This window comes from Entelurus aequoreus, linkage group LG03, assembly GCF_033978785.1.
Source record: "Entelurus aequoreus isolate RoL-2023_Sb linkage group LG03, RoL_Eaeq_v1.1, whole genome shotgun sequence".
Taxonomy (NCBI): domain Eukaryota; kingdom Metazoa; phylum Chordata; class Actinopteri; order Syngnathiformes; family Syngnathidae; genus Entelurus; species Entelurus aequoreus.
The window spans coordinates 42,750,540-42,764,905 of NC_084733.1; the positions used below are offsets into that span (position 1 = coordinate 42,750,540).

Genomic DNA, 14,366 nt, shown 5'->3' on the forward strand with positions numbered 1-14,366 from the left:
CATATAGTGTTATATAAAATGCAGATATAGTGCTTTCCCTGTAGGCAAGTGTTACCTGATGGTCGGTAATGATGTTTAGAGAGGATATGTTCCGGTCTTATATTGCAGACATGCAGCATAAAAGGCAGCCCTCCAAAATGTCACCTGAACAATACTGGCTCCCTCATCGACCTTGCTTTACAGCTCAATTTGGTCTCAATCACAACATAATGAAAATGCACTTCAAAACAGATTCTCTTAAAAAAAAAAAAAATCTTCCGAAATAGCTCTCACACTTCAAGTTATTTATTCTTATTGTTCACTTGGGTTTAAAACATACAGCAACTCTATTTGTTACCGTTTTTAACTTACAAAAAAAATGTTTTAAAATGAATGAAGAAAACAAATATTATTATTGTACAATTAAAACGCATGTGTTGGATGTTAGCCAAATATACAAGTCGCTAATTCATTTAATAGTTCTAATTGAATACATTAGTTTACAGTAGAGGACAAAGTGCACACGGTAAAAAAAACAAAAACAAAAAACATTGTAAATTCGCAGTAAATTAATGCCTAATAATTACATTCGTTCATATTTGAAGTAATTTACTCCGAAATCTAAGGGTCATGTCATTTTTACACTTGTAAGGTTTCAGTAAATTTGGATGACAGTATTTGACTGTGAAATAATACTAGATGCTGCGAACAGTGTGGATATCATCTCTGTCCCCTATTCTTGTCTTCTTCTTTTTTTTCTCAACATCAAACATCATGAAGGTCCAAAAGATTACAAAAAAGGGGCCCGAAGCGTCTTGAAGGGTCAAGCCTGTGCGTAATGTTCAAAAATAGACTCCCTTCTTTTCAGATGTCAAGAAAATGTGCCTCTGATCAGCTGGTACTTCTTGTCAGCGCGTCCACAGGGGGCCCCACTTTTATATGACGTCATTTATATGTCTCTCTCTCTATATATATATATATGTGTGAGTGTGTGTGCGTGTGTGTGCGTGTGTGTGTGTGTGTGTGCGTGTGTGTGTGTGTGTGTGTGTGTGTGTGTGTGTGTGTGTGTGTGTGTGTGTGTGTGTGTGTGTGTGTGTGTGTGTGTGTGTGTGGGTGTGTGTGTGTGCGTGTGTGTGTGTGTGTGTGTGTGTGTGTGTGTGTGTGTGGGTGTGTGTGTGTGTGTGTGTGTGATGGGCTCATCATCCGCAGGCTGATATAGAAAAGAGTGTGCACGTGTCCTACCACGTCCTGCCGTAAAGGAGGTTCGAGGTGACCATGTTGTTGGTGTAATCTACGGCAGAACTGTCAATTTGCGCCATGCTGAGCTGGCTGTGCAGAGAAGGGGGACTAGGAGACAAGTCCTCCAGGTCCAAAGCGTTCACCTGCTGCTGGTTCTGGTGCTGCTGGCCCAGCACCACACCGGCTCCGTTCTGTTGCACAGCTTGTTGCTGCTGGTTCGGCGTCGGCGTGTTGGAACCGTTCTGGCACGGTTTGCCGTCCTTGACCAGAACCGGTACGGCTACACGCCGCGGGGACTGGGCCTGTTGTTGGCACATGGTCCCGTCCTGTTGTTGTTGTTGTTGTTGTTGTTGTTGTTGTTGTTGTTGGCTCTGCTGCTGCAGCTGCTGCGCCGCCTTGTCCTTCGCTTGGCGCTTCATCTTGTACCGGTGGTTCTGGAACCAGATCTTCACCTGGGTCGGCGTCAGGTGGATCATGCTCGCCAGGTGCTCCCTCTCGGGCGCCGACAGGTACTTCTGCTGCTTGAACCTCCTCTCCAGCTCGTAGACCTGAGCCTGCGAGAAGAGGACGCGCCGCTTCCTCCGTGGTGTGGCGTGCAGCACCGGCATGGATTTGGAGGCGTCCGCCATCCCGGTGAGACCCCCCATGGCCGCCATGTTCATACCTGTGGAAGGTCCCATGAATCTAGAAACTTCAACATATACATACATACATACATACATACATACATACATACATACATACATACATACATACATAGACACATACATACATACATACATACATACATACATACATACATACATACACACATACATACATACATACATACATACATACATACATACATGCATACATACATACATACATACATACATACATACATACATACATACATACATACATACATACATACATAAATACATATAGACATACATACATACATACATACACATGCGTTCAATCAACACGCATGTGCTGAATTCTCTAGTCAAATATCAAATTAGCAAGCACACAATTTAATTCATGATATCAATTTTACCACAATATTTTTTTTATCTAGGATATATCACAAGTTTCAACTTATAACATATTATTAGTTTTATATTATGTATTTCTATAAGTACAACCAATTCACACACATCAAGGTGAGTTAAATAAACATGCATTTATTTATTTGGGGGGCGGTGGGGGTTGTTAATTAATGATCATTACTATTATTGATTGAATGTGTAGATAGTGAGGAAAAGACTAAACATATTAACACAATAACACATTTGCCATTATTTGTGTCCAAATTTAAAGAATTAAAATACAAATGGCAATTGTAGTTTTACAAATAACGAAGTAGCTTGTCTTTAATTTCAAGTAACACGTGACAATATTAATAATATAAAATGAACAAAAACGTTGATTTGCTATAATTGGTGTTTAATTGAAAGTTTTATAATAAAAAAAAATGGCAAGAGTAATAATACAAACAACTAAGGAGATTGTCTTTGATTTAAAGTATAATTAGAAAAGTGACAATAATCCAATGCACAAAATATAATATATCTTGAATTTAAAGTTTGATAACAAAATATGAACAAAACAAGTTGATTAGTTAAAATATGCGTTCAATTTAAAGTATTATATTAAAATAACCAGAGTAATTATACTAACAAAAAGTAAATTGTCTCTAATGTGAAGGGTAATTATAAAAGCAACAATATCAACAAAATTTAATTTGTCTAGAATTTAAAGTTTGATAACAAAAGTGACAATAACAATTTGAACAAAAAAGTAGTTTTGCTACAATTTGTCTTAATTTAAAGTATATCAGCAAAAGTGACAAATATATATGTATATAATATGAGCAAAACAGTAGATTTGCTACAGTTAATGTTTAAAGTATATTTATACAACACCTGTGGCTGTCAGATCATAATCATTGTATATATAGTAATAATATTACGTTCGTTTGATATAAAGTATACTACTGCCTAATAATAATATCACAAAAAATATGGTATAATGATTACACAAATGTGTAACAGAGAGAACCCTGAAATACTACTGTAATAATAATAATAATGATTATAATTATTATTGATTTTATAATAATAATAATGTGTCTGGGTATAGGATAACATACACATGCAAGGACCTTATGTGTCATTAGTAAAGAAAATCTGATCAATAAATGAGTCAATACTTTTTGCAGTTCTTATAATACATGTGCATTAGTATATTTCGAGCCTTTCTGAAGAAGAAGGAAAAGAAGAAGAAGAAGAAGAAGAAGAAGAAGAAGAAGAAGAAGAAGAAGAAGAAGAAGAAGAAAGAGAAGAAAGGGAGGGGAACATTCAGTGCAGCACTTACTGGTGGAGTATCTTGGGTCCGGGTTGCTGTACCAGCCTGTTGCTGCTGCACTATTCCTCATGCTCTCCTGGTAGGACGGCAGCTCGCCCATGTTGCCAATGCTCCCATTGCAGTATCCCCCCATGGCGCTGTGGGAGAACTGGGACACGGAGTGCGGCATGTGGTAGGCGGCCGCCACGCCGGCATTGTGGCCCATGGAGTGCTGCTGCATGCCGCTCTGAGACACCTGCGGCTGCCGGTAGGCTCCCAGTGGAGATGTTAGGTTCCCTGCGCCGTCCATTGCACCAAACTTCTTGTAGGTCTCCTCGATTGGGCTCAAAATATCTGTCACTGAAAAAGGCGTTGTGTGCTTTGGGCTCAACGACATGATTCAGAAAGCAGGTAGAATATTTTTTTTTTTTTTTTTTTTTTTCTTTTTTTTTTTCTGTGGTTGGAGCAGATCACGCGTGTTGTTGTGTCGGCTCTCTCCTTGTTGGATGTCTACGTAGGAGAGGGCTTGGAGTGCGCCTGAGATCCTATTGATCGCCTTGGAGAAGGAGGCGAGCCCAGGGCGCTCTTAGCCCGGGTTTATTGGAGCCAGGAGCCAGGTTTATGACAAACACAGCGGGGGGCGGAGCAACGCGCCTGAACCCAGCAAACAATAGTCGTTGACATTTTGCGCGCATAATTTATGCAAACAAAACTTTCCTTTATATCAACAAGTATGCGCTGATCACATTGTTTTTGGCAGTCATGGAGCATGCATGTTGCATTTTTTTTGCACTTATAGGCCAACTTTGACAGCACTTTGGCGCGTCATCAAAGTGGCACGTGACGTCCTAACTTGCTCATTTATACTTCTTAAAAGTGTATTTCCTGACCCCCAACTAGGTGCACCTGCACAATGTATACAACAGCATACACACATAACAGTTTTTTTTTAATTGACACTGTCTACTGTTTGTTACTGTGTTTGCACATATATATATTTGGAGTGTGCACCATGGAAAACAACTTTATATTGCAGAAAACATAGGCACAGATTACAAATACAGTAGCACTTTAAAGAATCACTGTTAAAAAAATACTATAATTTCACAGCATTTAACAGTATTATTTCACAGTAAAATATTGTGGTCAAAATATACTGTAACCTGACAACAAATAACTAAACATTACAGTACCCTTATATATCACATCATTTAGCGTCACAGTGAATTTCTGTAAATTTTACTGTGAAAGTAATGCAAGTAATTTACTTTCAATTTACAATGTTTGTTTTTTTTTACTCGATGCCTTAGGGTCTATAGCAAAACAACGTATTGTTATAAGTGGAGTTCCCCATCACAATTTTATTTATTTATTTATATTTTTAAAATGTTAATGTTTTTATTTTCTAGCCCCCAGAGGCATGTCTGCACTGATTTTATTTATTTTAACTACTTTTAAGAAGTCAATTTTATGTTTTTTGTTCTTTTAAAGACATGTTTGGGTGCTTTATGCTGAATGTCCTCATTTTTAGATGTTTAATAAAGTTTAAATTACTTTCACCTGGTATTGGATCTGATTAGTGATAATGAACGTTTTTATTTTTGGGAATGATCTAAAAAGAAAGTGCTATTCAATTGGCGGCCCGGGGGCCTAATCCAGCCCAGGAATGACACCAGACCGCCCCTCCCCCACCCCCATGAGTTCAGTTCTAAGATTTTAACATTTTAACATTTAACATTTTAAATCAAATAAATATAATTATTTAATTTATAGGGATCTCAAAAATAACTAGTTGACACGTTTAATTAATCAAAATGAATGATCACATATATTTACATTAATCAGGTAATGTATTCATGCTCCTTCATGGTACCTGAAAGGTTTACCTTATGTGTAACGAATCGTTATACATACGGTCAGTTCAATACATACATCGGTGTAAAGATGAGTGCGGATACTCCAACTGAAGTGCTCACTATTACATGTTACTTTAAAATACACCCTGAATAGATTTGAGATCAAATGCTTAGCAAGTTTTAAGCAAAAATGTTGTGCATTCAAGTAACACATTAAAAAAAAAAAAAAAGGCCCTGACATTCTGACAATAAAACTACATTTGTGTCCAAATATTTGGCTTAAAAAAAAAGTTAATTCAAATAATGCAAGCAAGTAATAGCCTGTGGTTAATTATGATTAATCTAAATGCAATCGTTTGATTATAGTATTTTATTTTTTTTTAAATCAAATTACAGCACCAATAATTGAAGAGAGAAACTTGGACAAGTGTAAACTTGTACAAATGGACACAGCCTCATAATGGCCATCATCCACTGCAATGGACACTTAGGTTTGGCAAAACGGCGCCATTATTTTTGGAAATGTAAAGGCAATAGACCAATAACAAATGCTCACAGAGAATGAAAATTAATTGTAAAATTTGGGTCCTCATAATCATTTGCCTTTTTTTTTTAAATGTGGCCCCTAACAATGGACTAGAGAAGTTTGACGCTGCAACCACATAGTCGCAAGATTGTGAAGGCGTGCTTTATAAAATGACCCACATCAAACTCTATAGAGTAAACAAAACAAAAACTTGCCCAATTTAATGAAACCCCTTTTTTAAGACTTAATGCAATCTAGAGACTTTTTTTTTTTTTTTAATCCTCCAACCCTCAAGTCTGGTCAGCATGCATTAATGACACTTTGTTCCAGTCTTGACCTGACGTTGTAATCTCTCTGCAAACTGACTGGCGCCAGGGGAGAGCATCAGAGCAGGGGGACACACACACAACAGGGACAGGGGGGTCAGGAGAGAGAATCTACACTGCAAGATGTTAATTAAAAGCAGTTAGCTTCACTTTCAAATAAGAACATAAAGATGATATGGAGCAGATGCGCATGGTTGCGTTACAGTGACGCGTGATGCGCCCCAGCCTGCATGACGACTTTAATGTCATTTAGCGTGCAAGGCGGAGGAGCTATAGCTCGCCTAATTGAGCAAATGAAGACGTGACATGGTCAGCCATCAATTAAGGCGACAAGTGAAGAACGCACGGAGCAATCTCCGGTTAGCTTGATTGGAGCACATCGAGTTTGCAAGCACATTTCCTCCTCGGATTGAACGTTAAGTGTTTGGATCTCACACAGAATGCGTCTGTCTGTTCCAAAAAAAAAAAAAAAAGAAAAAGGCAGAGAATGAACTGTATAAAGAAAGACAAGAAAATCGATCTATTTGAGCAGGCAAACTTATTTATGTTGCCTATAGGTGATGAAGAAAGAAATCTAACTTTATGCAAATGAGGCAAAGCTCTCAACCTGGTGGATTACTGAGTCAGAGAGCAGGACCCGGGTGAGCAGACCCTCCACATAAGACCCCATAAAAAGCCGCAGATGCGTGGCTGCATGCATGCAACACTCACCGGAGGAACTTGTGCCCGGTAATTATATTGACGTTTTGGAACAAATGTGTGAGGATGCTGCGAGAGGATGGACGGGAACGACAGAAGGCCCAGTCAAGGTTGGTTGGAAACAAACCGGCGCGTCTCGAAGACGAATAAAAAGTAAATCAATGCAAAAATGATATTAGTGCTACAATATATTATCCAATGATGTAAACGTAAAGCAAAGGCGGCGGCACGGAATAATAAATCATTTTATGTGTATAGACTTATTCTAATTGAATGTCCTTTCAAACGCCGCAGCACGCTCTAACTACAAATTATCATCTCATTTATGTATTTTGTGTCATTTCTTAAAATTATTTTTTTGTGTAATCAGTGTTCGCAACCAATCCTGAAAATGATAAATAACGCATTTTTATGTGTCTTAATTGTACGTGAATGACATGCGTTTTTACGCACGGCCTTTCCGTGTTATACACAAAACATCATAACGTCTATCATACTTTCTGGACCTCGACCCCCACAACAGATGGAGCAAAAGCGCATGGAATATGAAGTACCTTCCTGCATCACTGCTGGTTCAGTACCCTGAGAGATGTTAAGAGAAGGCTGAAGGGCCGAGGTGCCGAACTGCCACCTGAACCACGAACCATTCCAGCAAAAAAGGGCCAAAATCCGAGGAGAACAGCATGGTTTGGTCTTAAATCCTCCAACTTAACTCCTCGCTATTCTTTCCCCCCCTTTCAAGAATGTGAGTGGAATTCTATTCCTGCACCATGGTAAGAAGATATCATATTGGCATTTTTAAAAGCATATCTTTTTTACGCATGCTGTTAAACATGTTGAATGTTAATTACGCATGGCCTGTAAACATTCATAAGCTTATTATTTGACATTAATACATTACTTTTGTGTATTTTGATACCAACATAACATATTTAAGAAAGCAATACACTGAATGTATACTTAAATGTGCTTACGCCCACGCTAAATGTGGTCAGTAAATTTACATCCAAAAAATCCCACAGCAGTTTAGTGATTAAAACACGTATTTTACGCAAGTTAGTATTTCAATTTGTCCTGGCAAAAATCACATTTACGCTTTATTCAAAAGAGCAGTTAATTTATATGACAGATTTAGGATGATTTATCTGCATGTTTCCCCATTAATATATTTCAAAGGTTATACATATGTTCAAGAAATAGTGCTCTTTTGTTTCCCATTTAGATCAAATACTTTCTCTCCTCTTAAATGGTGGAGCAGTGTGGGAGTAAAAAGGAGGCAGGTGCATATCATTCATGCTGGCCTACTTGAAACAGTTCTGTCCCTTGGCAAAGTAGGTTAAAGGTCCTCCCAAGTGGACAAAGTATATGACAGGCCTCTTCAAGACCTTATTCTTCTGCAGGGGTTTGCATTCATTCACAATTAATGTGCAGGCTGCATAGAAGAAATGATGCCAATAGGGCTGCCAACAAACAGAATATGGAAGATCTTAATCTAAAAAAAATATGCAGGCAGAATTCAAGATGGTGTAAAAGGGCTGGAGGGTTGAACTATTGTCAGTGGCTGAGATACATTTGCTTGATTATGTTACAATGGGGGTTCATATAATGACAACTAGCATGTTATATACTTTTAAGCTGTACATAAAATAGAAACAAGCTCACAGAATTGTCATGCCCATATACAATATTGCCTGAAAAATTCCCAACTAATGCATTGACTTATGCATTAGGCTGCATATAATGTATTGACATACAGAATAATGTATGGAAGCTTGTTTCCACCACTGGAAAAAATACTCGCATAGTAAATCATAATCATAAGCCAAAATGTCAAAATAACAAACTTAAAAAGTCAAAATTATAAGATAAAGCGTAGACATTTTGAGATAAAGTCAGATAAGAAAATCAGAATTCTGAAATACAAAGTCATAATTATGAGATAGAATGCCAAAATGATTGTGTCTCAGTCTGTGGGGTGACAATATGGCACAGCCTGAGTGATGTACTCAAACACTGCAACATTGAGCATTTTAAGAAAGTGTATAAATCTAATATTTTGGGTCGGTATAGTGAGGTCTAGGCTTATTTTGAATGTGAGTATGAATGACTTATATGACTTTAAGCACATTGTTCTGGGCAAATTAAGTTATGTGGATCCAGATGAATGTGATAAAATGTGGTTCAGAGGAAACTGGATATTATATGTAAAAAAAAAAAAAAGGGGGGGGGGGTTCAAAAAGTGTATAGTTCTTCCTATTACCCTTTTGAGATATGTTTAATTTAATTTGTATTATTTTCTTAATTCAATTTTATTTTATTTTTTGTGAAATAATAATATTGCCATTGAGCACAAGACTGTTCACTGGAGATATGTATGTATATTATGTACTACATGTACGAAATAAAAAGCCACAACTCCGAGATGAAAAGTCTTAAGTATGAGATAAAAAGTCAAAATTATAAAATAGTAAGTACAACTAAAGTTCAGTGGTCAAAAAGTTATCATTCATTATCATTATCGTATCATTTTTATTCATTTATTAATTTGAATCTTATTCGAATCCTTATTTTTGCTTTTCTTTGTCTTTTCTTTTTTTGTAAATCATACAAAATTCATAAATAAGAGATAACAAGTCGAAATCACGACATAAAAGTCATAATAATGAGGTAAAGGTTAAAATTATGAGATAAAAAGCCATAACTTTGGACATGAAAGTCAAAACAATGAGAGGGAAAGTTGAAATTACCAAACAAAAAAGTCCTAACTATATAGAATGTCGAAGTAATGAGAACATTCGAAATTATGAGATAGTTGAACCTATGAGATACAAAAGTCAAAATTGTGAGCTGAGAAGTCATAATTATGAGCACAAATGTCGAAATTATTAGTTAATTCAGAATCATGAGATAAAAAAGTCAAAAATATGAAATAAAAAGTGATAATTTTAAGATAAAACATCAAAATTATGGGATTAAAAATCTAATTTATATGAGCTACAATTAAACAAAAAAGGGGCTACAAAGTATAGAGTTTAGCAGGTAAACAGCTACCAATATATTTCCAATATTTTATTAACACAAATCTTATTTTTATGCTTATTTTTTCTTCATCACATTTACTTGTTTTCACAAAGTAAGTGAAAAAACAAAATCAAAACAAAATGTAAGGAAACCAAATATCGCCTGCAGTGTCACCATCTAAAAGTTATGCTGTTTACTTTTCAGGCGAATGTAATCACCTGATATTTCTTAATTCATGTAACTTGTTAACATGTCTGAAAAAATAAACCATATAATACCCATTCATCCATACAATTGCATTTAAGTCAGAAAATACTTATTTAACTCTTTTTCTGTAGTTTGACTCACATTATGAGCCTACATTCATGATTAGCCTTGAATGTTAAGACACATTAAATAAATACAAAAAACAGTAACAACTCAGCTTAAATATCATCAACATTACAGACTACAATAAAGACACAAAGACAAATGTGTTTTTTCCCACTTCAAATGCACGTAAATAATGGTATTCTGCTTGAATGGTTCCTTATGTGCATTTACACTGTCATATATGTTTTTAATATATCCAACACTTACATTTTAATGTCCTCAAAGACCTCAGGAAAAATTTAAACATTTACATATTTTTGATGGGATAAACAGATAAATTGCCTTATTTCTGAGAATAACATTTTTTACACAGGCACTCTGCTTTTTTTTTGCAACATTTTAAAATGGGGTTTTCAGATCAGTGCAACATGCCAACCACACAGGAGGACAAAGCACACTTGGTTCAGAGCCTGTACCTGCCTGGTCCACTTGTGCATTAATGGTGACAGCAGTGAGGGCAGCTAAACAAAGCTGTTAGAGTGTGCATTGGGACTCAGCCTTAAAACCTATTCATAATACAGTATATATATATATATATATATATATATATATATATATATATATATATATATATATATATATATATATATATATATATATATATATATATATATATATATATATATATATATATATATATATATATATATATATATATGGTAGCCCGCAGAATGGCTGTTATGTCTTCAATTGATCTGTCTTGTATCTTACTGTGGAAACCATGAAAGTAGACAATGCATCAAGAATCTTGATTTTTTTTTCTTTTCATGGTTTGCATTTCTATGCAGAAATAGTTATGTACACTTTCTAAGAAATATAAATGAATGTCGACAATTGTTGATTGCTTCTGTAGGGCTTTGTTGCCAGTATCAAGCCCGTGTGGTTAATAACAATAATGTTTTCACACCAAATGCATGCATATAAATGTGTTTCCTTTAGTCGTGTTTCACTTGCATTATTTTGAATGTGAGATTTGGTGTCTAAACTTTTAAATGGTGTCATACTAACAGCGTATGTTTGTCCCCTCTTCAGAGTGCTTTTATGCAGGAAGCCATCCTGCCAGCCTGCAGCCATTATTTAGATCCATTCAAACAAAGACATCACTGAATCACTTTCATCTCTGAATGTATTGATCCTGCACAGATACAAGCACATAACTCCTCTAATGACATGTTTGAGTTTTTTACCTCCCTCTGAATGTCATAAAAGCAATGCTGGGGCGAAACAATCCCAAGTGATGCATGGCTTGCTTGAGAGTCCAGCAACTAAACACAACATGCAGCGTAAAATTGGGGTAGATCTGGGGCCTCGGGTATTAAATTGCATGCCATCTATTGTGGCCTGGTTTGAAAATAAAGTTATTTTAGTACTTGAAAAATGATGGGTTATAGGATATTTACTAAGGTATTATATACTTTTTTTTGCATTTAACATGTGAAATAAAAAAAACGTTTTGTATTCAAGTGATACATTATATTTATCACTTACCAAAATAAGTGTTACACTTTTCCAAAGATTTTGAAAATCAACACATTTAAAGTTGTTTCCCATCATTGTTATTCATGGTGTGTTTCTTTCTTAAACCATGAGAATATTTTTGAGTAATAAATATTGTCTTACTAATCAAGCATTTTGAATAATATCATTACACAACTCAACATATAGGTTGACATTTTGACTGGAAAGGGAATGAAAATGTGTGCTCTACACAACAAAATAACAGATGCCATTATGTTTGAATATGTGACATCCAGGAGTTGGTAATAATTAGATGTATAAATTCATATTGTTTATAAATAGATAGTGTGAAACTGTTTAACTGTTTTTGAGGACGTGTATTATTAAATGTATGCATGCTTTTTTCATTAAACAAACGTATGTTGTGTTTTTTATTTCCTTTATTTTTATTTACGACAATTGGAAAATACATGAGGATACCGATGAAGATAATACAATTGCAATTAATACCAATGTTCCTAATGCAGTTCGTTTGAATAAGAAAATAAGGTATTTTAATGCTCAACTACACTAAAAATATTGTAAAGTCACAGCAATGTTTGGCTAATAATTGCATAACATTTACAGTAATTTACTGTGAAACATCTTTACAGCAATTTACTGTGACTGAAGAGCTGTGATTTTTTTCGGTTAATTGCAGTAAAGTTTGAACTAAATGCTGTAACTTTGCAATTGTAACTTTATAGTTCATTTCAATTAAATTACAACTATATGTTGTTACATGACAAAAATGTATTTTTATAATTAATTACTCTCTGGTTGTAACAGCATACAACTCAGTGTACAGGAGTATGCAACGTAGTCTACGGAACCCCTTAAGAGACAAATCAGTTTGAATTCACCGTAATTTGTTTTGATATGACAGTGAATTATGATTATGGTAATTTACTGTGAAATAACAGTTAATTTCTGTGAAATATTAGGATATCTTAATTGTTACAGTCATTTGCTCTCATGTTTGATTACAGAATTTTATTGTGGAAAAAAATATTGTTAATGTGACATCCTGGTAAATGTGTAATGTTTTACATAATTCTGCATACATACTGTATATAGTATGTACGTTTGTGACACAACAAAGGGTCAGCTGCATAAAAATGTCGCTTTTTCTAATGAAAAATACTTTTGATTGATACAGTTTGAGAAGGTCATCATCATTACAATAAATTACATTTTGGCATTTTTGTTGTGACATGGATTCTGCAATTCCAGTGTTGTGCTCAATGTTACAGTAATATTTCAAAAGTGTATTAGTAGATGGGATTTACAACTTTGTACATTTCATTCACTCATGTACATACTGCCTGTCCTCACAGGGCCATGGGTAAGCTGGATCCTACCCCAGCTGACACAGAATGCCGTCAACAGATCATTCTTGCATTTTCTTCAAGCCCTGCAGGATTCTCTTTGTCTCCGTTCATGTGTTTGACTTCCTCCATCAAGTTTATCAGAGGCTAATGGCTCTCTTATTTGTTGGTTTTGTCCTGCACTGCTCCAGTGGTTCTTTTCCCTGTAGAAGGATGTCAGCTCTGTGTGCATGGCCATCCCTGAGGAGGCTTGATGCCATCTTGTCTATGTCTGATCATTACACTACCTGCTCTCCTCCACAATACTGCCCTCTTGCTGCTCGGCCACTTGAAATGCTTCGCTGGCCTCTTCAGTCCAACCATCATGAAATTGTGTGCAAAACCCATGCAGACTCTCTCTCTCTCTCTCTCTCTCTCTCTCTCTCTCTCTCTCTCTCTCTCTCTCTCTCTCTCTCTCTCTCTCTCTCTCTCTCTCTCTCTTTCTCTCTCTCTTGACTCTGGTTAGTTGTCTTTTATAGATTTTGCTCCTGTTTTGCCTTTTGGTCTTTTTGCTCCTTTTTACCTGCACATTGCTTCCTGTCTCTGCATCCTGGGGTTACGCGAACTGCCACCATGCAAGTTCCTGTCTTTTAATTATGCTACAAGGAAATAAAAGACACAACTCACAGAAAAAAATATGCTGCTGAAGTCAATGATAACAATGCTACATTAATAACATAAATTATGACAAATTCCACAATATTAAACAATACCTTACATTGATTGACTGTCGCCAAAAAGTTACTATTTTAGCATATTTAGGGATACATTTTAACGTGTACAATCCAGTCAACATTTTTTGACCGCTGTGTATATTTAGTTGCAATGTGTTTTTTTCTTACTTACTTATTGAGATTGTTTTTTATATATATTTTTAACACGTTCCTTTCTTTTACACATGAAGCACAATACATTTAAACCTGGAGTGAATGAATGATATGTACTGCATGGAGAGTGGATAGGATCAAGCATAAGCTTCACTTCTTCCTACTCCTTTTCGGACATGTTGAATTCAAATATAACCACATGATGTTTCTGAATGTAACTTATTAAATATGACTGAAACAAATAAATAACAATGGCCAGGTCATAGTTTATTTAATGGTTAAACTGTATTGAAAGCTACATTACACATGTTGTGTGGACATTTTTT

At 35.6% G+C, this 14,366-nt stretch overlaps 1 protein-coding gene and 1 long non-coding RNA gene across 4 annotated transcripts; one reads left to right on the forward strand and one right to left on the reverse strand.

Moving 5' to 3' along the window:
• Window positions 1-1,071: 1,071 nt before the first annotated feature.
• Window positions 1,072-4,324, reverse strand: nkx2.4a (NK2 homeobox 4a). Of its 2 annotated transcripts, none has more exons than XM_062041854.1 (2): window positions 3,580-4,324; window positions 1,072-1,909 (listed from the first exon to the last, which is right to left on the reverse strand). In XM_062041854.1, exons 1-2 carry the CDS (start codon window positions 3,944-3,946, stop codon window positions 1,218-1,220), a joined length of 1,059 nt encoding a protein of 352 aa, XP_061897838.1. In that variant the 5' UTR covers window positions 3,947-4,324; the 3' UTR covers window positions 1,072-1,217. The 2 variants fall into 2 exon arrangements, with proteins under 2 accessions (XP_061897838.1, XP_061897839.1); XM_062041855.1 differs by having other exon boundaries at window positions 1,072-1,882; window positions 3,580-4,321.
• Window positions 4,325-6,626: 2,302 nt separating this feature from the next.
• Window positions 6,627-13,763, forward strand: LOC133645663 (uncharacterized). 2 transcript variants are annotated; one of them, XR_009825169.1, is made up of 3 exons: window positions 6,627-7,066; window positions 7,480-7,729; window positions 13,184-13,763. It is a non-coding gene; the product is annotated as an uncharacterized LOC133645663 (long non-coding RNA). The 2 variants fall into 2 exon arrangements; XR_009825168.1 differs by lacking the exon at window positions 13,184-13,763 and adding an exon at window positions 11,382-12,274 and having other exon boundaries at window positions 6,630-7,066.
• The last annotated feature ends 603 nt before the right edge of the window (window positions 13,764-14,366 follow it).